At 34.2% G+C, this 22,778-nt stretch overlaps 1 protein-coding gene across 3 annotated transcripts in view; it reads left to right on the top strand.

Annotated features, from left to right (window-relative positions):
• Positions 1–22,456, top strand: part of DARS1 (aspartyl-tRNA synthetase 1) — a 64,062-nt gene extending 41,606 nt beyond the window's left edge. For all 3 annotated transcript variants that reach the window (XM_011285210.4, XM_011285212.4, XM_019838057.3), the window contains 12 exons: positions 962–1,064; positions 4,292–4,372; positions 5,356–5,415; positions 6,875–6,986; positions 7,844–7,978; positions 10,501–10,648; positions 13,949–14,095; positions 15,595–15,637; positions 16,949–17,029; positions 18,110–18,221; positions 18,424–18,495; positions 21,798–22,456. In XM_011285210.4, coding sequence (XP_011283512.1) covers positions 962–1,064; positions 4,292–4,372; positions 5,356–5,415; positions 6,875–6,986; positions 7,844–7,978; positions 10,501–10,648; positions 13,949–14,095; positions 15,595–15,637; positions 16,949–17,029; positions 18,110–18,221; positions 18,424–18,495; positions 21,798–21,889 — 1,186 coding nt within the window. In that variant the 3' untranslated portion in view covers positions 21,890–22,456. The remainder of the gene's footprint in view (positions 1–961; positions 1,065–4,291; positions 4,373–5,355; positions 5,416–6,874; positions 6,987–7,843; positions 7,979–10,500; positions 10,649–13,948; positions 14,096–15,594; positions 15,638–16,948; positions 17,030–18,109; positions 18,222–18,423; positions 18,496–21,797) is intronic.
• Positions 22,457–22,778: the final 322 nt, after the last annotated feature.

The following is a 22,778-nucleotide window of genomic DNA, read 5'->3' as shown; positions in this document are numbered from 1 at the left end:
CCAGTTACCCCCCCCCCCCAAGAGTTTTAATTGGTAGTTTTACATTGATAGTTTTGGCCAGTTGAGCCGCCATGATGTTCTCCACATCACTCTCCAAGAACTGAAAGTTAAATCTTAATCCTTTTCCACAAATGTATTATGATACATTCTGTCAGCACAATAATATACACAAAAGTAAAACTGGTACATTTTGTACAGGAACCACCATTTGGGATTATACCCTTTCTCCCTTTGTTATGTACTAGAGATCAAAAAATAATCAATTGGTGAGTTCAATAATCTACCTCATCTATTTTATATTTCAGAATTTGAGTGTCTTATGTTCAGAATTCAAGTTTGTTATAAAATTAAACTGCATAGGAGACCCATTTAATGTATATTGAGCTTCATATAGACATCCTTAAATGGAATTGCACAATGCTATAGGCTGTCTGCCATAATTCCAATGACAGTGTGTACTCAGAAACTATAGGCAATGAGGGCTTAATTGCTGCAACCTAACTTCTTTTTATTACCTTGAAATACTTTCAGTTTACCTTCTTTTATTATTCAATTCCATTACATACCAATAATTGCATTAATTGAAGCCCATGCCTCTCCTTATAGGAAATGCTGATGTTTGTAAATTTCAACTATAGGAAGGGAAATGTTCTTTAATGAATAATTGAAAGACTTTTTTCTACTTTTCACAATTCAGTGCTAGTCCTGTTGCCATTTATGTTCAGAGTATTTTACGAATGGTAACTAAATTATGGCATCTAGAAAATCATCTCTTCAAGGAATCTCACAAGGTGTGCTACATAATAACTTATTGTAAGTAGGTTAAATAGACTGACTTTATCTCAAGTGGCTTACTGTATTAAAGAAGAGTTTAATATATTCAGCTTTACTGTTGAAACACCAAATGAATTCTGACACCTCTGATGAGATGATTAAAGTTGAAAATTTTTTCTTTTGACAGCATCAACAAAGAGAGTATCGTAGATGTAGAAGGTGTTGTGAGAAAAGTGAATCAAAAAATTGGAAGCTGTACACAGCAGGATGTAGAGTTACATGTTCAAAAGGTAACTTTTTTCAAAATATAAAATTGTGTACAGAAATAGATTTAAATGGTTCTTACAATCATGTCAAATCTATATGTTCTTAATTAGAGTTGATGTGTAAAATACTGAGTTTTATAAATTGATTACTGAATCAGTTAGCTTTTATTATATGACAAACCACATCCCAGTATTTAGGGACTTAAAAGTATTTATTTGCTCATGATTCTGTACGTCTGGCAGTTAGGGTCATCGATCTGAGATGGCTCATCTGCTCTGCATGACAACAACGGGGCCTACTGATATTTCTGGGACATCTCTTCCTGTGGCCTTTTTTCATCAAGCAGACTAGCCCAGTCTTCTTGGCATGGTGCCAGAAGGGTTCCCAGCAGCAAGAGAGGAAAGCCCTAGTGTGTAAGCACTTTTCAAGCCTCTCCTTGTATCACATTTGCTAAATATGTCATTGGTCAAAGCAAGTCACATGAAAAAACTTAGATTTAAGGGACGGAGAAGTAGATGCCACCTCTTGATGGGAAGAAAGGCAAGATCTTTGAAAAAAGGTATGTAATCAGGAGCCTGAGGAATTATTGGAGCCATTTTTGCAATCTGCCACAGTCACATGGGGAAAAATATTAAAAAATATAAAATATATAAAACATGTCTGAAAAGCTATTATGCATTTACTTTACTGTGAACTTTCTTCTGATAATAACTTCTAATGGCTGATTAACTACGCTCTTAATGATTATATTTCCTTATTGTCACCATATTTCTGATAATATACAGTGTAGAGAAATCAAAAGAGGCAAAACTGTGTTGGTTTTACATTCTAGCAATAACTTCTTTCATACAAGATTTACCCCACATTCATTTTGTTCTTGGACAAAAAAAAAAAACTAGAAGTGTTCATTACCATTGACTTCTAAAATACTGTAAGTGAACTCAAAAATATTTAGTGCTTTTGAAATAACCTTGCAGTTTTGAACCTGCAGTTCTCAGGTCCAGGCCTAGTTTGTATCTACAATATGCATCATTAAATTTTTCTTAAGGAGTAGATCCTTCCCATCCTCACCCCTGTATGTGTATTTGTATGTGTGTGAGCATGTGTAAGAGAGCAGTCAGGGAGACTGACAGATGCAGAAAGACTCATACATGCACACTAATTTGGGAGTACTAGGTTGTATTTAACTGGAGTCGTCATGGGAACGCTTCAAGACTTTAAAAATCTTATATTTATTACTGACTTGTCAGATTACTATGTTCTCTTTGTGTAAGCTTCATTTCATACTAAGCCCACCAAGAAGTAAGTAACCTAGTAAAAGCAAACCAACCTAAGGGTATGCTGACCAAGTAAAACAACCTCCTATCTTCCAAGTAACACTTCTTTTTCAATATTTTAATTAAAAATTTTTAGTGAATACAGCAAGTAAATGTACTTCCAAAATATTCTAGTTACCTGGGGTTCCTGGGTGGCTCAGCTGGTTAAGCTTCTGACTCTTGATTTCAGCTCAGGTCATGATCTGAGGGATCATGGGATTTGTGGGATTGAACCCTGCATCAGGCTCTGTGCTGACAGCACACAGCCTGCTTGGGATTCTCTCTCTCCCTCTCTCTGTCCCTCTCCTACTTGTGTGTATGCATGCACTCACTCTCTCAAAATATAAACTTAAAAAACTAAAATACTCAGGGCGCCTGGGTGGCGCTGTCGGTTAAGCGTCCGACTTCAGCCAGGTCACGATCTCACGGTCCGTGAGTTCAAGCCCTGTGTCAGGCTCTGGGCTGATGGCTCAGAGCCTGGAGCCTGTTTCCGATTCTGTGTCTCCCTCTCTCTTTGCCCCTCCCCCGCTCATGCTCTGTCTCTCTCTGTCCCCAAAAAAATAAATAAACGTTGAAAAAAAAAAATTAAAAAAAAAAAAACTAAAATACTCTAATATTTAGCATTCAATACTTAATAAATGTTAATGAGAAATATAAAGCCTAAAAAGCTTACAAATTTTGTTTTAATGGAAATAATTATAAAGTATCTCACAAAGTATAAAGTATCATATCCTAAAAAGGATCTTATAAGAAGCACTGATTCTTTCCTATCATTTATGTATTTATTCAGGCAGCAGTTAGTGAGTACATACTTTCTTCCAGCACTGTGAAGTTATGGGGATCAGAGTACTCACAACCTGATGAAGTGAATTTCTACTAGTTATAAAAGTAGAAGGAGTAGCTGTTCCATTCTCCAGCTTTGCATGGGAAATCACGTTTCTGTTAACTCATCAAAGGGAAACACTATAACTTGAGTATAGAGGTGGTGACAAATCTATTTTACTATAAAGAGGACTGGAGTATCCTTCTGACACTTTTTCTTGAAGAGTCTGAGCTGAGTGCTAAATGCGATCTACTGACTGGAAGAATATGATTTCCTTCCCTGAATTAACTAAATAAGGTCTCTTTCCCTTTTGTGCTTTAACAGGTTTTCCAGGCTTAATTGGGAGTAACTAATAGGGTAACATGTTTTTAAGAGTAGCCAAAAAAAACCCTAGCTCATTCTTTATGACCTAACTGCTTTTTAGTGCTAAAATGTACAATTAATGTGAATGAATTTAACAAATAAAAAGGAATTTTAACACCATAAAAGAATACCTTCTGTGGTGGCTTCCAATCCAGAAGAGCAGCAAGAAATGAGATATAAAGTAAGGAAGGGATATTTGGGAAAAGAATGAGAAAAGGGAGGAGATGTACAGCAGGGTTGGGTTGACTTTGGTCCTAGTGGTAGAAATGCCAAATGCTATTAACAGTGATAATAACACATTTGTTTAATGGCTCCCACAAAAGAGCAGAATGTTTTCATATTCATTACTCCATTTGATTCTCATTGCAGACCTTATTTTACAGAGTAGGATATTGAAGCTCTGAGGTTAAATGATTTGCCTAACAACAGCTTTTATGTGACAAAGCAAAGCCTTAAGTTGAGGCCCCTTGACTCCAGTTAGTACTTATTTGTCATATTGGTAGGCATATTAGTGTTTACAAAGTGTTAATATATGTGTTACCTCGTTCCAACAACAGGGATGTTAACAAGAAATATTACTCCCATTTTGTAGGTGAAAAAACATGTACATCTTTGATTTTTAGCAAGTAGTTTCAGTTAAGATGTATGCAAACATACCTTCATATTTAAGTCAACTGCAGATTTTTTTAAAGCAAAGATAACAGGTTTTGTGTGCTTCATGATATTTTTGGTAATCTCTCACTTTCAGATTTATGTGATCAGTTTGGCTGAACCCCGCCTGCCCTTGCAGCTGGATGATGCTGTTCGGCCTGAGGTGGAAGGAGAAGAGGTTAAAACTATATTTTTGAAATACTGTGCTTCCTCTGTATGTTTAGTTTACAAAACATTGAAAACTTGATGTCCTACTTTTGTGTGAAGATATCTGTGATTTGATTTGAGCTTCATTTTTTATCTAAATTTACTTTTACATCAACAATTCTCAAACTTCTTAATCTCAAGATCCCTTTACACCTAAAAATAATTGCCCCCACAAACTTTTATATTCATAGGTATATCTGTCAATATTTTGCAGTATTAGAAGTTAAAACAGGAAATTTTTCAGTATTAATTCTTTAAAAATAACAGTAATATCATGTATTTATGTATAATAATCTTATGAATGACAAAAATAACTTTTTTGAAAAATATTTTCAAAAACAAAAAATAATTTTGTGGCAAGAGTGACATTGTCTTACGTGTCTACACATCTTTATAATGTCTGACTTAATAGGCAACAATTAAATTCTCTTACCTGCCTCTGCATTTATTCTGTTGTGAAAGCACACATCATGAAACTTTGGAAAAACTCAGAACAGAGTGAAAATGTGTCATTGTGAAAAATAGGTTTGATTTCATGGACTCCTGAAAGTGTCTTTGGGACATTTAGTGGTGCCCAGAACGTACTTTGAGACCCACTACTCCATCAGCTTTTATCTGTTCCTTCAGTCTTTAACTAGCAGGTAATATCCAGGAATCAATAAAGGCACAGGTGGTTAGTTCTTCTCATGTCCCAGTAATGAGGCAAGGCTTTGAGGCGATGCGAGATGTAAAGAAAGCATTGACCTCTGTTCATTCACATTTCTCTTCTTTCCATGTCTCTTAACAATAGCTTCTCTCTGGCCCTGCTTCTTGTTTCTCAGAATTCTGATTTGGGGGTATAATATTAACACACATAAGCACACCTATTCTCACTTAAAAGTAAGCATGGCTTCTTAAAGTGTTTTTGTGTTATTAAAAAAATTAGTAAAATCTGTTTTTTCATCTTTTTTTTAGGAAGGAAGAGCTACTGTTAACCAGGATACAAGATTAGACAACAGAGTTATTGATCTCAGGGTATGCCTCATTTATTTATTAAGTGACATGATTGTGCCAAAATCAAGGTAGGCAGGGATACCATACGTCTCAAGTTTATAGAACTCATTGCCTATACATATGACAATGCAGAAAGCAATGTACCTTACTGACTGACTGACCCTTCCCCTAAAAAGAATTGCAGGCACAAGGACTGTGGAGCTGTAATTCATGGGATATTGACTTGCATTATTTTAAAATGACAAAGGAACATGAAGCTAATAAATGGGTTTGCTCCCAAGTGATACCTGTTTTTGACAAGTTAGTAAGTAAGAACATAACCATTAATATCACTACAAAATTGTGCAAGAAATTATATGCACATTTTAGAATGACCAGGTAGAGATTAGTAATTAATGCCTCAATCCTTTGAATTTGATCTGAGCACAGAATTAATAAAAGAAGTAGTTGGCCCTTGTGGTTTATTTAGTAATCTCATAGGTCTTCTGTTTCCCTTTCTGGTTTGGTTGCAAGTGAAAGAGTTCAATGGTTTCATTATTGTAGTAAAACCAGTGTCATCTTTCTGTATGTTTTGACCACATCTTCCTCCTTAAATATTCTACCTAAAGCTTAAATTCTTTGTCACCTTAAGAGTTCTTTCCAACTTTTCTGCAATCATATGGGTCTACCTTTATTGTACACTCTTAACGTTTCCCCTGAGTATTTGCTTTTTTGTCCCACTTCCTTTTTTATTTTCATCTGTAGTCTCTATAGAAGAGGCTGTAACAATAATCAAAAGTCCTTGATACTGCCTAGAAACCTCAGGTTTTTCATAATTTTGGCCACAGTAGTTAGACATCATACTCTATTTGTCCATGCTATGTATTCCCACAAGTTTTTGGTTGTGCCTATAGAATTTGGCCCCAGTAGTATTTTTTTTTTTTTCATTTAAATTCACTGCTACTGTTGTAAAGTAGGGATTTGCACATTAAATGTAGATGGCTTTTCTTTAAAAGTGGGAAGTAAATCTGGCAATACTGTGGCATGGCAACATTACCTAGCACTCCAGACGGGGCATTATGTCCTCTACTATGCCCTGTACCACTCAGGAAGTGTCATTCATTTATTCCATTTATGTTATTTGTCTGGCCCTTGTAAGCATTCACATTTTTAACCCCTACTTTGACTTCACATTTTGGAAAGTATTGTGTACTTGAAATCTTTTGAGCGTCTTAGTTTATGTCTAAACTACTCTCTAATCTCTTACAGACTCTCAGCAAAGTCGAGTTGGAGACATTGGAGATTTTAAAAGGCAAAATTGCCATTCTCCTGTAATATGAAAAATATATCCTTATACTAATTGTCATCTGACCTAACTTTTCTCTCATACAATGAAGTGTTTCCTCTGTGAACTTTCCAGGCAGGTGGCCTGATTCGAAAATAACTCCATCTCAGTTAATGTGTGGAATTGATTTCATTAGATTTTATTATTGCCTTTTAGACATCAACTAGTCAGGCAGTCTTCCGTCTCCAGTCTGGTATCTGCCAGCTTTTCCGAGAAACTTTAATTAACAAGGGTTTTGTGGAGATCCAAACTCCTAAAATTATCTCAGGTATGCTTTAAGAGATTTCTCTTAATTTTTAAAAATAAATTTGCTCTCCCCAAGCTGTTTAATATTAATTTTTTTTAATTTGAGAATCCCGACTATCCCTTAAGGTTTATTGCCATGAGACTTTTTATTTTGAAGACTGCTATATAGCAGCAGTCACATATCACTGACACCAATAATACAACATCTCCTTTCAGAAGTCATTATGTGGTAGTGATTATAAAATTAGGCAGTAGCACATGAAACAAGATTGTTGTTACATATGTTGCATTAGAAACTACTTTCATTATGTAGGTTTCTTTCTAAATTGGTATTGCAATTTTGTTTTGTATAAACTGCATTGTAATACTACTAAATACTACAAGTTAGAAAATCTCATTAATTCTCATTCTTATATGAGAACTTTATTTTAATCATTTAACTCTTTTTAAGTTGCTTAAATAACACTAAAAAGTGTATTACAAATGGCATTTAGTTATAAATCAAGAATTGAACATTGTATTCTTGATAGAATACAATCATTAAGATAGAATCATTAAGAATATCTTCTCCTTTTTTAAAAAATATTTTGGCCTTCTACAGTAGCTTTAATAGATTTGAAATTGATGCAGAAAGGGAGTGTATATATCCGAAAAAGTAAAATGAAGGGATAGCCAAAGAAGTAAATCTGATCTAAATATGAACTGTTTAGAATCAGGTATAAGACTTACATAGACTATGGTTTCTCTGCAATTTTTGATTTTCCGTTTTTTTTTTTTTAAGTGAAGTACTTAAACCAAAAGTATGTAAACTGTTTTTACTAGAACTTTGCATTGATAAGTTCACAGTTATTTATAATAACAAAAATGTTTACATTTCAGCTGCCAGTGAAGGAGGAGCCAATGTATTTACTGTGTCCTATTTTAAAAATAATGCATATCTGGCCCAGTCCCCACAGCTGTACAAGCAAATGTGTATTTGTGCTGATTTTGAGAAGGTTTTCTGTATTGGACCGGGTAAGGTGTTGGTGGTTATGGTTTTCTCAAAATTTATTAATTGTACTGTGGTTATGGTTTTAGGAACACATTTTACATACGGATATTTTATTGTTGTTTTTTAATGTTTATTTTATTTTTGAGAGAGCATGCAAGTGGGGGATGGGGAGGGAGGGGGAAAGAAGATCTGAAGCAGGCTTTGCACAGATGGCCGTGAGCCCGATGCAGGGCTCAAACCCACAAACCATCAGCTCATGACCTGAGCCGAAGTTGGACACTCAACTGACTAAGCCACTCAGGTGCCTCTAGGTACAGACATTTTGAAAGCTTAAATCCTTTTATATGTTGGCTATGTAAACACTAGACTTTAAAAACTTGGGGCATCTGGGTGATTTAGTGGGTTAAGCATCTGACTCTTGATTATGGCTCAGGTCATGATCTCATAGTTCCTGAGTTTGAGTCCCCAGGTTGGGCTTCACAGCCAGCCAGAACTTGCTGGGGATTCTTTGTCTCTGTCTCTTGTCTCATGTCTCTCCCCCATGCTTGCTGGTGAGCTCTCTCACACTCACTCTCTCTATCTTGTTCTCTCTCGAAAGAAATAAACTTTAAAACAATTTTTTTTTGGAGGGGGGAGCCACTAGACTTTTAGGGAAAAAAGACAATGTGCTTAGGTAGAAATTCCCCCCCCCCCCACCAAAATTGTATGCTCAATAGTTCTTTAAGTAGTTGAACATCGCTTATGTGAATAGATGCATAACCATTTGATATCCCTACAGAAGTTTGCTGAAGAAAATGTTTGCCTAGGGAAGATCTCATTTTGAAAATGCATGCTTTGATAATATATGCCCCCTGAAATATACCTGAGTATATTATTTATTATTATTTAGGTGTAATTAGCTCCTGTTTGGACTCTCAACTCTCCATGAACACTAAAGAACAAGTAGTTGCAATCTTTCGAAAAATGTAATTTGTTGTCCTTGATAGCCCCTTACTACTGTTGTAAGCTTACAAATGTACCTCTGTATACTCTGCTACCAATTTTATTTCAGAGCTGTTCTATTTTAGTATTATTGTTTGTACTGTTCTTAGCATTGAGAATGTGCTATAAAGTCCATTAGAATTTATTAACAAGAAATATCTGATATTTACTTGGTTATGTTGACATGGCTTTTAAGAAAATTGGCTTAAAGTTAAGCATGGACACATAATCATGTGGCAGATTATTTAATAAAGTGGGTTATAAGCAAAAACCAGCTTTGCTTCATTCTATAAAATTTACCAAGTTATTTTATATATATAAGTTTTTTGGTAGCTAAATAAAAATTAAATACCTGCTGTTAGAAACTGGCAAGAGCATTAATTATGTTAATTTCTGGATTTATTAACTAATTTTTTTAATGTATGCTGAATACATAGCCTTGTGCTAGATAACATGTACATAAAAAAAAAAATCAACCAGCACTTCTCAAATGTTAATGTGCACATGAATCACTTGAAGATCTTGTTAAAATACAGATTCTGACCGTTAGGTCTAGAGGGAGGCTTGAGATTCTGCAGTTCTCACAAGCTCCCAGGTACTGCTGATGCTGCTGATTTGCAGACCATGTTTTGAGTGACAAGGGAATAAACATTGTCCCTGCTCCCCAGACAGAATAAGACATGCATACATATTGCAGTCTCAGGGAATAATCAACTGATTTTCACAGTGAATAATCAGATTGTGCTGTGTACAATCAGCAGATTGGTGTTAATTATGTAGTATAGATAGTGTAAAAAGAGGGAGAAGATGGAATTTGCTAGAGTTACCAGAAAAGAGAATGCAAACTGAAGTGGGCTTTAAGGACAGACTACATTTTCTAGTTAGCAGAAGCAGAATGAGTAAAGAGCATGGGAGAAAATAAAAAATAAGACTAGTTAGTGTTAAGAAGAAATGGAAAATATAGGGTAAGATTAAATTATAAAAACATAAAGGTTTTAGATTTTTTGTCATTCAGTCACCATTTGGGAACCATTGATGATCAGTAGTTAATTAGTTAATTACTGAGCAAGGATGTGTTATAGGAATATTAATCGTGTAGAAAAGATGGAGCAGAGCTAGAGTCAGGAAGACTGGGAAAGGAGGAGAGTACAGTGTGGACAGTAAGAGCTGGACTGAGGTAATGGCTAGAATATATATAATGTTATTTCATTTTTACAAATTTCATTTAGCTTGAGTCAAGTTTTAATAAAATTGAGAAGAACTCACTGTTGGACCTATTTTTAATTACTGAAAAGGCTCTTCAGGATCTTGCACTCCCTCGGGATTCTCCTGAGCCTCATTTATTAATTTACATTTGTTACAGCTTTTACTACATGATTTTAAGAGTTGATAATGAACTTGCTGTCCAAGAGAATGCTGAAACAGATGGCTTATCAAAAGTCTTTCCAAAACCCTATAATGATAAAATAATAACATTTGAGTACTAGTAAATCAAATTTTATGTTTAAGTCCCCAAATTTCCAAAATTTCCATTTACTGTTTATTTCTTTTATTAATGTTACAGTATTCAGAGCTGAAGACTCAAATACCCACAGACATCTAACTGAATTTGTTGGTTTGGACATTGAAATGGCTTTTAATTACCATTACCATGAAGTTGTGGAAGAAATTGCTGACACCTTAGTACAAATATTCAAAGGACTCCAAGAAAGGTAAAAACATATTTTATATCCCTATGTGGACTTAATGTCTAATCAGTTTGAGTTCTTCAAAATAAAGCAATTTATGAATTGAAAGTGTAAAGCTATATATATAAACATAAATATATACGGAGGAGAGTACTTGCCACTTAGATGATCAGTAGTTAATTAGTGAAAAAATGTATACTTCAAACTAGTACTTCTAGATCCAAGTCAGCTTGGACTTCAGCTAGTTAACCTCATTTTGGTGGGGAAGTTTACCAGATTGTGAACCAACCTAACTATATTTTTCCCTTTATGTTACATCCTGAATGTCTGAAAGAAATGCAGCCTATATTACCTTTATAACAGTTTATTATCAAACTGGTAGTGGTAATAATAATAATGTGCTGATAAGAATCTTATAGAAAGTTAATAAACATGTTCAGGGTGTTCAAAAAATTGAATTATGTAAAATGTTCACATTAGGTATACCCTCTAAAGTGGCAAATAGTTTCTCCCTTAAAGGTCATTGAAAGTTGTTTACTTGTGATGATGTTTAACACAGAGAAAATAGGAAAAGAAAATGGAAAATAAGTTTAGTAAGATCAAGAGTCTTTTTTTTCCTTTCTCCATATTTGAAACAGTACTTAAATATTAGGCTAGAGTAGACTTATCTAATGCTTTGATAACTGACAAAGGACTGTATTTGAAGTTTTTATTTGAAGAGTACTGATTTAACTGTTAATTGTTGATGTATTTGGATATGCTTCATTGATACTTAAAAGGGATTCAGAAAGTACTGTGAATCTTATTTACTCCATTGCAAGTCTAAATTAATCATTGATCTTACAAAAATCTTGTAGCATAAGCACCAATATTTTCCAGGTGTTCTCTGCATTGCATTGTTACTTTGATGACTACGTAATTGTAGACAGCCTTTTTTTTTTTTAACCTTAGTTGTCTGAAACATTTTGGTACAGTTTATTTAAAGCAATTTTCATTCAGATAATCTATGGGACAACTAATGTTTCCTTATAAAATAAAATACCATTTGAAACTACAGTGAAGGAACAGAGCTTTTCTCATTTTCTTTTCACATTTATAACTCAAGAAAGTTTCTGATGTCTGTTTATTTTGGGTTTTGATATCTTCTCTCTTTAATACTAAAATATAAAATTTCCACTTTGGTTTTTGTAATAACAGATCAAGCATGAATTGGGCCCTTGGGTTTAATCAAATCTTTGTTTACAAATTAGAGACTCAGACACCATCATCACTAGACTTTTTCAAGTAGACTTAAGGTGGCAACCTAGAAAGAAAAGCCTTTTTATATTCTTTAAGTCATTTAGTAATTTTAAGTTTCTGTGTCAGTTTTAAGTTGGATTACCTAGCTTGTGTCATGTCCCTCTCATGTTTATCCTTAGTACTTATTTCTCATAGAAGAATAATATACAAATGTATTTTAAAATATTGGTAGTTATATTTTTGTATTACCATTAATAGAAACGAATGGGGATTAATATCCAAGGCAAAGAAAGGCAATTTAAAAATCAATTTTGGGGGGGGCACCTGGGTAGCTCAGTTGGTTAAGCATCGGATGGCTCAGGTCATGATCTTACAGTTCATGAGTTCAAGCCCCACATCAGGCTCTGTCCTGACAGCTCAGAGCTTGGAGCCTACTTCAGATTCTGTGTTTCCACCTCTCTGCTCCTTCTCCACTTGTGCTCTCTCTCTCTCAAAAATAAAATTTTTTTTTAAAAATTAAAGATCAATTATTGGGATCTTCTTAACCCTTCTTATTACATCACGATTTGAATAAATCGGGTGCACAGGTGGCTTCAGTCAGTTAAGCGTCCGACTTTGGCTCAGGTCATGATCGCAGTTCACAAGTTCGAACCCCACATCGGGCTCTGTGTTGACAGCTCCGAGCCCACCTTGGATTCTGTGTCTCCCTGTCTCTCTGCCTCTCCCCAGCTTGTACTCTCTTTCTCTCTCAAAAATAAATAAAACATTAAAAAAAAAAAAAGATTTGAATAAATCAATGGCTAAGCTTTATTGCTCCCATGAAAGTCTTTAAGACTAATCAGGAGATGATAATGTTTTAATTTCTACTGCTTTCATGGAATATAAACATACTTTTCAATCCTATTCATTACATAAAATTTCAAGACACATACAAAATAGAAAGATTGGCCTAATGAACCCCATGTACTCATCACCCAGTTTCAACTATTGTTAACCCATGGCCAATTTTGTTTACCCATTTCTCCCACCCCCTATTATTTTGAAGCAAATCCCAGCTATCATTTCATCCATAAATAGCAAAGATATGCTTTTTAAATCTTACTAAAATAGGATCTTCCACAATTAATTGCAGTAAATATTTGTCTTGTGCCTGTTGTTTAAAGGCTAGACCTATACTGTAGTGGTTATTAAAATGGGAAATTGGCACTTACAAACTTACAGTATAATGGGGATGGGGGAAGATAAGTATTCATTAATTTGGTCTACCTTGATGATAACAAGTGTTAAAGGATTAAAAAGCTCCTTTTAATGCCTCCTAAAATGGGTATTTTATATTACTAACAGTGTTAACTGGTGTAAGTTATGGCTTTTAATCCTTTAATACCACTGGGGTGGCAAAACAAGATGAGACTGAGAAAGGTGTTAAATATTTTGAGTATTTAAATTTTGTCTTTAACGTAAGGAATTTGTTGATAACACTGTTTCCTGGTGCATACACTGATTCAAAGAATGATTTTGTATGACATAGGTACTTAACACCTACCAGGTGTTTTTTTCTTAGCTGTTGCCACTACTACAGAAGAGCCTAAAAGTCCCCAAGGCAATTTTTGTATTGAGGCTGATGTTACACAAAACAACATTACTCTAAAAGCATTTTCTTTTGAGTTACCTCTGAATTTAAAAATTTGTTATCAGTAGAACACATAGAAATAAGAGTATGTGCAGTAGACTCTTGGGTCTACATCAGCCGGCCATTAGGGAATGGGCTCCCCAGACAGCTAGAAGCGTCTGTGGGGCTGAGTGGTTCACCTGAAGAAGGCACTTGGCTGACCATGGAGCTGCTACTGCTACCACCACTGAACCTACTCAGATTGCCCTTTCCTCGTTGTTGCACATATAATGACTCCTGTGAAATGTTAAAAATGTTTCTTTGTTTTAAAAAATATATAAAGTGTGTAGAAGATAGAACTATATGCTCCTTATTTCATCAGTATCAGTAAAATTTTTATGTGTTGCCACAGTGACCTCTTGTGGAGAAAACACTTCATATATTTTTTTATTAACTCTGCATCATTGTACAAATAGGTTTCAAACTGAAATTCGGACAGTGAATAAACAATTCCCATGTGAGCCATTCAAATTTTTGGAGCCAACTTTAAGACTGGAGTATTGCGAAGCATTGGCTATGCTTAGGGAAGCTGGAATCGAAATGGGAGATGAAGAAGATCTGAGGTTTGACTTTGTGATTTTTTAAAATTTTCTAGTAAATTAGATTTAAGATATGAAAGAATGAGTATATTAATGAATGATGATCTTTTTTTCACCCAGGTAATAAACCTCAGTTTTATTAACTTTGGTATAGAGCATGATCCTGGTTTGTTTAATGTGTGATCTGAAATAAAATGTTGTTTGCTGTGGTTTGCCTGAGCTTCGATAGTTTTGTTTATAAAGACCATTTTTTTGTCCCCACCTACCCCATATTTGTAACACTTTAAAGATAGTGACTACTGCCTATGATTTTGTCATCTAATATGTTAGTTCTCTTTCTAAGTCATTGTGTTAGAGAGGGTAGACAGCAGTCTAAATCCATCACCACACAGGATTAGGGCATAAAATTACGATCTCCAAACTTATAAAAATATCTGTTCTTTATTTGGTATATGGTATTATGCTATCTAAATTCACATCATATATCTTATAATTTTGAAGCAAATTTTGTGGTTTAATAAAGCAGTTACTATCTACGGTACTTATATTTTGTTCAAAAGTTCTTAAGTTAAAATATTTAACCCCTCACAATAATTTGTATGGATGTAGGAGTGCAAGGGTGGTTGTTGTCTTTTTTAGGGCTTTTTTTAAGCGTATTTTGCTCAAAACTCTTTATTTTTGTTTCTTTAACAGTAGTATGCACTTATGGTTTTAAGCATCTCCTTCGTTGCTAGATTGCATTTGTAAGCAAACTATAAATTCTGTAATTATTTTAAGCTGAGCAGTATTTTCTTGATTATTTTGGCAATTGTTCTTACATAGGATAGAAGCTAAAGTAACAGCCTCTTAGGTATAGAAATTTAATAGGTTTATATAACACTATTAAATTTTAAAGACTTGGAAATACTGATTTTTGTTTTATAAACCTTTGATAAAGGTAACTTAGGGGCACCTGGGCAGCTCATTCAGTTAAGCATATGACCTTGATTTCAGCTTAGGTCATGATCTCACGGTTGTGAGATCGAGCCCCACATCACTCTGCACTGAGCATGTAGCCTGCTTGGGATTCACTCTCTCCTCTCTCTGCCCCTTCCCTGCTTCCCTGTTCTCTCCCTGCCCCTTCTCTCTCTCAAAACAAATAAACTTAAAAAGTAACAAAAAAGAGATCATTTTAAAGTAGAACTACTTAATGGCAAGAATGTAGCCTATGTTGCTATAGTGAATTTTTATTATGTATAATTGTGGGAAATTATTCATCCATGTTATTTCTGAATCTGTGAATTACTAAATCTGTTTATCATTTTATTTAAATATTTTTGAGTAGCACCTACTAAATGTTAAGTCACTAATTGCCTTTTTAAAAAAGAGCAGGATAGACAATTATGTATTTTGTCCACATTTTTTATCCTTTGAGAACCTCAAATAGAAGAGGTGCCTTATTAACTTAAAACTATTTAAAGTTGCTATTTGATCTTCAAATATCTAATTTCATGGAGTTTTTTTGGTTTTGTTTTTTTCTTCAGTACACCAAATGAAAAACTGTTGGGTCGTTTGGTGAAGGAAAAGGTAGGACTACATGCTGGATTTCTTTTTCTAAATCTGGTACTAAAGAACAGTTGCAGGGGGGACAGTCTTCCAGAATGTTAATTTTCCAGAATAAATTAAAAAACCAAGGAGGCTGATAGATTTTTTTTTAATTCTTGGAGAAATAAAAAATAGACAAGCTTTGCTGAGTAAGTTTGATTAGCTCATTATTTGATTTTTGTACTAAGTTGTACTGAGGTATCCCTAAAAGTAGTATCTGTATCAGACTGTCAGGTTAGTCAGAAAGGACCTCAAGATGATTTGAAATTATTTAGAAACAGTCTTTTCTGAGTACCCTCACTGATTAATGGGACTTGAAGGTGAATGAGTTTTCTTTTCTGCTTCTGCTGCTTTCCTATCTCATTTTTTAAAACTCGAAAGAAGATAAAAGCTGAATTTAGTGTGATCTTCCAAGAAATACAAAGAATTGTGTGTGAATGAAGACAGACCTTGAGCTCCTCCTGCTGGTTGTACTCAAGACTGACTGGGGAGCTCACTTCTTTCTGAAACTGCAGTATTGAGTTTACACCTTTAAAGTGCTGTTTCAGCAGAGCTGGTTCCGGTTTGTCAGCTCTATTGACTTTCCCTCTGTGCTTGAGTTGTAGCAAAATGGTTAGCATCAAAACCGTTGAAATGTGATTGTTTTTCATTAAATCTGGATCATATAATAATTATTCTTTCTAACAAAAATGTCATAACTTCATGTTAATGTTACTGATTTATTTCAATTATAGTTTTCATTTGAAGAAAGCTACCAGATTTCTTTTAGATAGCTGTACAAAATTTTAAATTATTGGGAAAATAATCGAGGTTTTTTAAAGATGAATATTGTAAAAGATGCCAGTTTTTCCTAGTATAATTTATAGATTTAATATAGTTTTTGTAAAACCCAAAGAGATTTAGAATAATTTAACAAAAGTTAAATTGTATCTGAAATTAGATTAACAAAGGAAAGGAATGAAAATCACTTTATTGCAGCATAATTTTTAATAGGGAAGAAATTACAAAGAGATTACATATCCAAAAAAAAAAGAAAGAAAGAAAACAATATTTGAACTATTATTGAATAATAAAAGCTTCCAAAAATTAATTATTAGAGGAATTTATAACATGATGGCAAAATACCATAGGATACAGATGTTCCTTGAAAGAAGAATATTTATTGTATATACAGTGTAATTATGGTAATTTTGAAGACAAAACTTATTTTTAAAAAGACAATTACCAAAATGTTAGCCTTCTTTTAACTTTGGTTAAAAATTTTTTTAATTTATTTTAATCATTTTTTTATAGTATGATACAGATTTTTATATTCTTGATAAATATCCATTGGCTGTCAGACCTTTCTATACCATGCCTGACCCAAGAAATCCCGTAAGTAATTTTATTTTAAATAATGGGGGGGGGGGGGAGCTTTATTGTGACTTTGTTAAATTGTACAATGGGAATAATGGTTTTCATCAGTAATTTGCAATTTTGATGGGCCACTATATATATTACTACTAGTTGCTGCCAATTCAGGTCAGAATGATATTATGAAATTTGAATATTCTAGAAAATTAATGATTAAAAATCATTTTCATGGTTCATTTTTTGAAGATTTATGAGGAAGAAATGCCATATAAATAATAAATAGTATCATTAGATTTGCAGACTATAGTGCATATTATTATCATTGACTTTGAACTAAAAAAACAACATTTTGTCCTGGGAGTTCATTTAATTTGTATTGTCTTTTGACCTTTTACTGTTTTTCCATTACAGTGCTTCCCAAACTTCAGTGTGCATCAGAATCACGTGGGGGGCTTTTTAAAACACAGATGACTGGGCCCCATCGCCAGACTTTCTGATTAGTTAGTCTTGAAGGAGCTTAATAATTTGTATTTCTAACAAGTTCTGGGTAATACTGAGGCTCCTGATCCAGGAATCATACTTTGAGAACCATTGGTTTACTGGAAGACAGGGAAAGTAAGTTAAAACATGATAAGAGAATAGGTTAAGCTATGGTAAACTGATGTTCAATTTACTTTTGTTAAAATTTTTAAGAATCTAAATTAAAAAGACTACACCTGTTGATAATTTGAAGTTCCAAAAATGTCTCAAAATTATATCATACTTAAAAACATTTCAGATGATAAAGTGAAATGAGAATCGGCACTACTTCTTACCAGTTAGATATGGTGCTCTGATTTGTTATTGGAACGTGTTAGAGGAGGGGACTATAAAATCTGATAGAGGGAAGGAGGAAGTTATTATTCAGCTCTCACTAGTTTAATCTTGTTTTGGAGAAACAAATTGTGTTCATTGGAGCAGATTGCATCATTAATTGTAGGGGGAAATGGCCTTGCTCTTTGAACAACAGAGATTTTTTTTTTTCTCTCGTATGAGTAATGGAAATAGAATGATAGCCACTAGAAGAGTGGTGTTTTCTTGTGTGTTTGCTTTACCCTGCAGAAGCAGTCCAACTCTTACGATATGTTCATGAGGGGAGAAGAAATACTGTCAGGAGCTCAGAGAATACATGATCCTCAGCTGCTAACAGAGAGAGCCTTACATCATGGAATTGGTAAACAACTTAAATATATTTGGGAGAGTAATGTATATTGTGAAAAAAGCACATTTTAAACCTTTTAAAGACTTCTCAGAAACATAGTTATTTGTTTTAATCTTTACTGAACAATAATTATTGCTTAGTACTTTTTTTTGAGTTACTAAATAAAATGATAAATTATGTTGGGCTTTTGAGTTTGTTTGTTTTTTTTTCCTAGATTTGGAGAAAATTAAGGCATACATTGATTCCTTCCGCTTTGGAGCCCCTCCTCATGCTGGTGGAGGCATTGGTAATATTATTTTAATATTATGAGAATATAGTTCCAATCCAGATTTCATTTGGCAAAGTGTTCATTCATTTCTAACTAAATTTATTCAACATGAGACTTCAAAAAGTAAATTTTATATATTGTTATTGTTTACAAATAGGTCCATAAGTGCTAAGTATGGTACAAATTTGAATTATAACAAATTTTGCGAGTTATGACTAAATGAAAATGTGACTTCCAAGGAACAAAATGAACAGCTAATTTGTGTGTAAAATATTGTAATAAATTTCTAGCCATTTTTTTCTCTGAAGAGTTGAGAAGCAAAATGTCTTTTTAATTGAGTATCCTGTTTTCTGCATCCATGAGTTCATTCACAGTAGCCCAAATTGAAGCTCTCCCTCAAGTTAGCTTGGATTATTGCTAAATATTTTGTTGTAATGTAATGGTTCATTGGCTTTTAGGACCACTTCTAGAGTAAATGTAAGAGACCACTCTGATTTACAAAGGGTAAGGGGCACCTGGCTGGCTCAGTCACAGAAGCATGCAACTCTTGATTTCAGGGTTGTGAATTCAAGCCCAACGTTGGGTGTAGAAATTACTTTTAAAAAATAAAGAAATCTGGGCACTTGGGTGGCTCAGTCAGTTAAATGTCCGACTCTTCGGCTCATGATCACACGGTTCTTGAGTTCCAGCCTCACATCAGGCTTTGTGCTGACAGTGCCCGAGCCTGCTTGGGATTCTGTCTCCCTCTCTCTCTGCCCCTCCTTTCCATGAGAACACATGCTCTCTGTCTCTCTCTCTCTCTCAAAATGAATAAATAAACTTAAAAAAAAATAAATTTATAAAAAATAAACCTTTTAAAAGTAAATGAATAAGTAAAAATTTAGCTCAATTTTTAGGTGTCCCTATCAGAACTTTTCTTAAAATATTTATTTATTTTGAGAGAGAGATAGAATCCCAAGCAGGATCCACACTGTCAGCACAGAGACCGACCCAGGGCTCTAGCTCATGTATTGTGAGATCATGAGCTGAAATCAAGAGTCAGATCTCAACCAACTGAGCCACCCAGGCACCCCCTAGATGTCCCTATCAGAGACTCTTAAAAGAGTTCTGAATGTATAGTTTCCTTGAAATTTTTGTTTGATGTTTGTTTGGGTGGGAGGGTTGGTGAATGAATAATATAGTACTGTAAAATTTTTCAAATTTAAAGGGTATAGAAGAGTATGTATTCATCTCCCTGTAAGAAACTATTGTTGCTAGTTTTATTTTTACCTTTGCAAAAATAATCTTTGCATATGCAAAAGTAGACACTTTTAAAAATACATTTTTAGGGGCGCCTGGGTGGCGCAGTCGGTTAAGCGTCCGACTTCAGCCAGGTCACGATCTCGTGGTCCGTGAGTTCGAGCCCCGCGTCAGGCTCTGGGCTGATGGCTCAGAGCCTGGAGCCTGTTTCCGATTCTGTGTCTCCCTCTCTCTCTGCCCCTCCCCCGTTCATGCTCTGTCTCTCTCTGTCCCAAAAATAAATAAAAAACGTTGAAAAAAAAATACATTTTTACACAAATTGTAGCATACAGTATAAATCATCCAGTACCTTGCATTTGTCACTTACTGTATTTTCTCATTTGTTCCTTATCAGTACTTAGACATTTTCAGTATTTTTTTAACACTGCATAGAATCAGTCCATTGAAAGGGTACATCAAAATTTGATAGACACGTAGGTTGATTGTTATTACAAACTGTTTGTTATTATTACTGTTTGTTATTACAAACAGTGCTCCGCTGGATACAGAATTTAGTTGTTTTTGTTCGTTTGTTTTAATGTTTATTTATCTTTGAGAGAGAGAGTGTGAGCAGGGTAGGGGCAGGGAAAGAGGGAGACACAGAATTTGAAGCAGGCTCCAGTCTCTGAGCTGTCAGCACAGAGCCCAACGTGGGGCTCAGACTCACAAAACCATGAGATCTTGACCTGAGCTCAAGTCAGATGCTTAACCAACTGAGCCACCCAGGCGCCCCTAGAATTTAAGTTCAAATGGGAAATGCACAACTATTTTCTCTCAGAGTATGCAGTAATGTGCATTTTGTTTAATTCACATATTTTTGTGACTGATTGACAATGTAAATTTTAATCAAACTTGTGGACATTTGAATTGTTATCAAATACCACTCATGTTTTGGTAATTAATGATTAAAGGGAAGATGGGATATAGTCGGGTTTTTAGATTGGTATTAGATTAATACAAAGTTCGAATTTACAGCTGCAGATTTTTTGGTAAGGAATAGCAATAAAAACGTTAATTCTCAGGGGCGCCTGGTGGCTCAGTTGGTTAAGTGTCTGACTCTTTGATTTCAGGTCAAGTCATGATCTCATCAGGCTCTGCACTGGCAGCATAGAGCCTCCTTGAGATTCTCTCCTCTTTGCCCTCCTCCCACTCACTCATGTGCTCTCTTCCTCTTTCAAAAATAAGTAAACATTTTAAAAATGTCAATTCTCTTATTTATATTTCTGTTTTAGAAGTTAAATACATTCCTGGGGCACCTGGGTGGCTCAGTTGGAAGAGCCTGTGACTCTAGACCTTGGGGTCATGAGTTTGAGCCCCACATTGGGTGTGGAGATTACTTAAATAAAAACTTAAAAAAAAGAAGTTAAATACATTCCTTTAAAATTAAAAGTTATTGCTGTATAAAAATATTCTTTGCATTTTTTCTATAATGTCTTCTACAACTTTGGTGAAATAAATTACACACACAGAGTTTCATTTGCTAGTTCTTTTCGGTTTCTTAGGTGGTACTTGGTCTTAATTCTGACAGTGATACAGTATTTAAGTCACGTATCAAAATCAGTCTCTTCTGCACTCAGAACATTTACAATAATGTATCCTAGAGTCTTATACTAGGAACCACTACATTACACATCTATTGAATTACAGTAAATTTCTGGTGCTTCCATTAATAAACTTCCCTGAAGAAGTTTATGGCTCTCGTCTTATACTGATGGTCTAGACTACATAATTAAGATTCTGGTCCCATTTGAAAACATACAGGCTTATAAAATAACTTTTTTGTGTTTGCTTAAATCGTAAGTTTTGTATATTTACAAGATTTTTGTAGTTCACAGAATCCATACAACTTAAGGATATCTCATTTAGTCCTTCCCACATACAGCATCATTTCTATTTCTGTATCAGACCCAAAACAGTTCATTTTAAATAAACTCAAAATAATAGAAGTATTTTGTTAATCAACGATACTATGTTGGTAGTTTCAATAAGTAAGACCCTGAAAGGTTTTCAGAAAAGGAATTAATGATTACTTTTTTCCCTAGGATTGGAACGAGTCACTATGCTTTTTTTGGGATTGCACAATGTTCGCCAGACTTCAATGTTCCCCCGTGATCCCAAACGACTCACTCCTTAAGCTGTGCTGTTTTTATTCTTTCCAGTAACCTGCTGTTGATCAGGCTATTCCTTAAGCTACTACAATGGAGTATATGTTTTATCTAAAGTGCCACAGTTACTTTGAATTCAATATAGGTTACTTTAAAAGAGAAGATTTTTATAACTTTGGACATGCTTCAGTAGGAAATGGTTGAACATTTTAATGAAAAATTCATATGGTTATGTTAAAAAATTCATATTGCATTACTACAATAAATGTTAACAATTTTAAACAGTTCAGATTGTGTAAGGTTTTTTTTTCTTTTCTATTTTACAGTGGCTATATTAATGTCTTAAATTTTCAATATTTGGGCTTATTTTTTTAAATTCTGACATTGAAATAACAGTTTCAGGGAACTATCTGAGATTTTAATGAATGTATAATTGACATATTATGGAAAATTAAGCAGAAAGTATCAGTTCTTTAAAGTTGTTCCCAGAAATCATGTAAAGCAGGTGAAAATACTGGTTAGAAAATATTCAAAATAATGCTGTCTTAAATTGTTAAATTCTAAATTGAATTTCAATAAAATTTTAAAACTCGTTACATTTGTCTTTGTGTGATTTCATGGCAGTCTGATTTTGTAACTGGTTCTTGGCATTTGTAATTTGGGAAAAGAAAAAGTACACAACTGATTTATGTAAATACCTGAAAACAAATGAATGCTGATATATTCGCAACATGTATTCATATCAAGATACAAGTTCAGATGGATTATAGGAGGATAGCATTCTTAAAGCTGAAAGCTTGGGTTGCTTAATAGCCTATTTCATATAGATTAAAAAGTATTGCCGAATTTTCCATTTTTTTTTTTTTATTTATTTGTGAGAGAGAGAGCATGAACAGGGGAGGAGCAGAGGAAGAGAGA

This window comes from Felis catus, chromosome C1 (assembly GCF_018350175.1).
Source record: "Felis catus isolate Fca126 chromosome C1, F.catus_Fca126_mat1.0, whole genome shotgun sequence".
Taxonomy (NCBI): domain Eukaryota; kingdom Metazoa; phylum Chordata; class Mammalia; order Carnivora; family Felidae; genus Felis; species Felis catus.
This window is presented reverse-complemented; position numbering and strand designations above follow the sequence as displayed.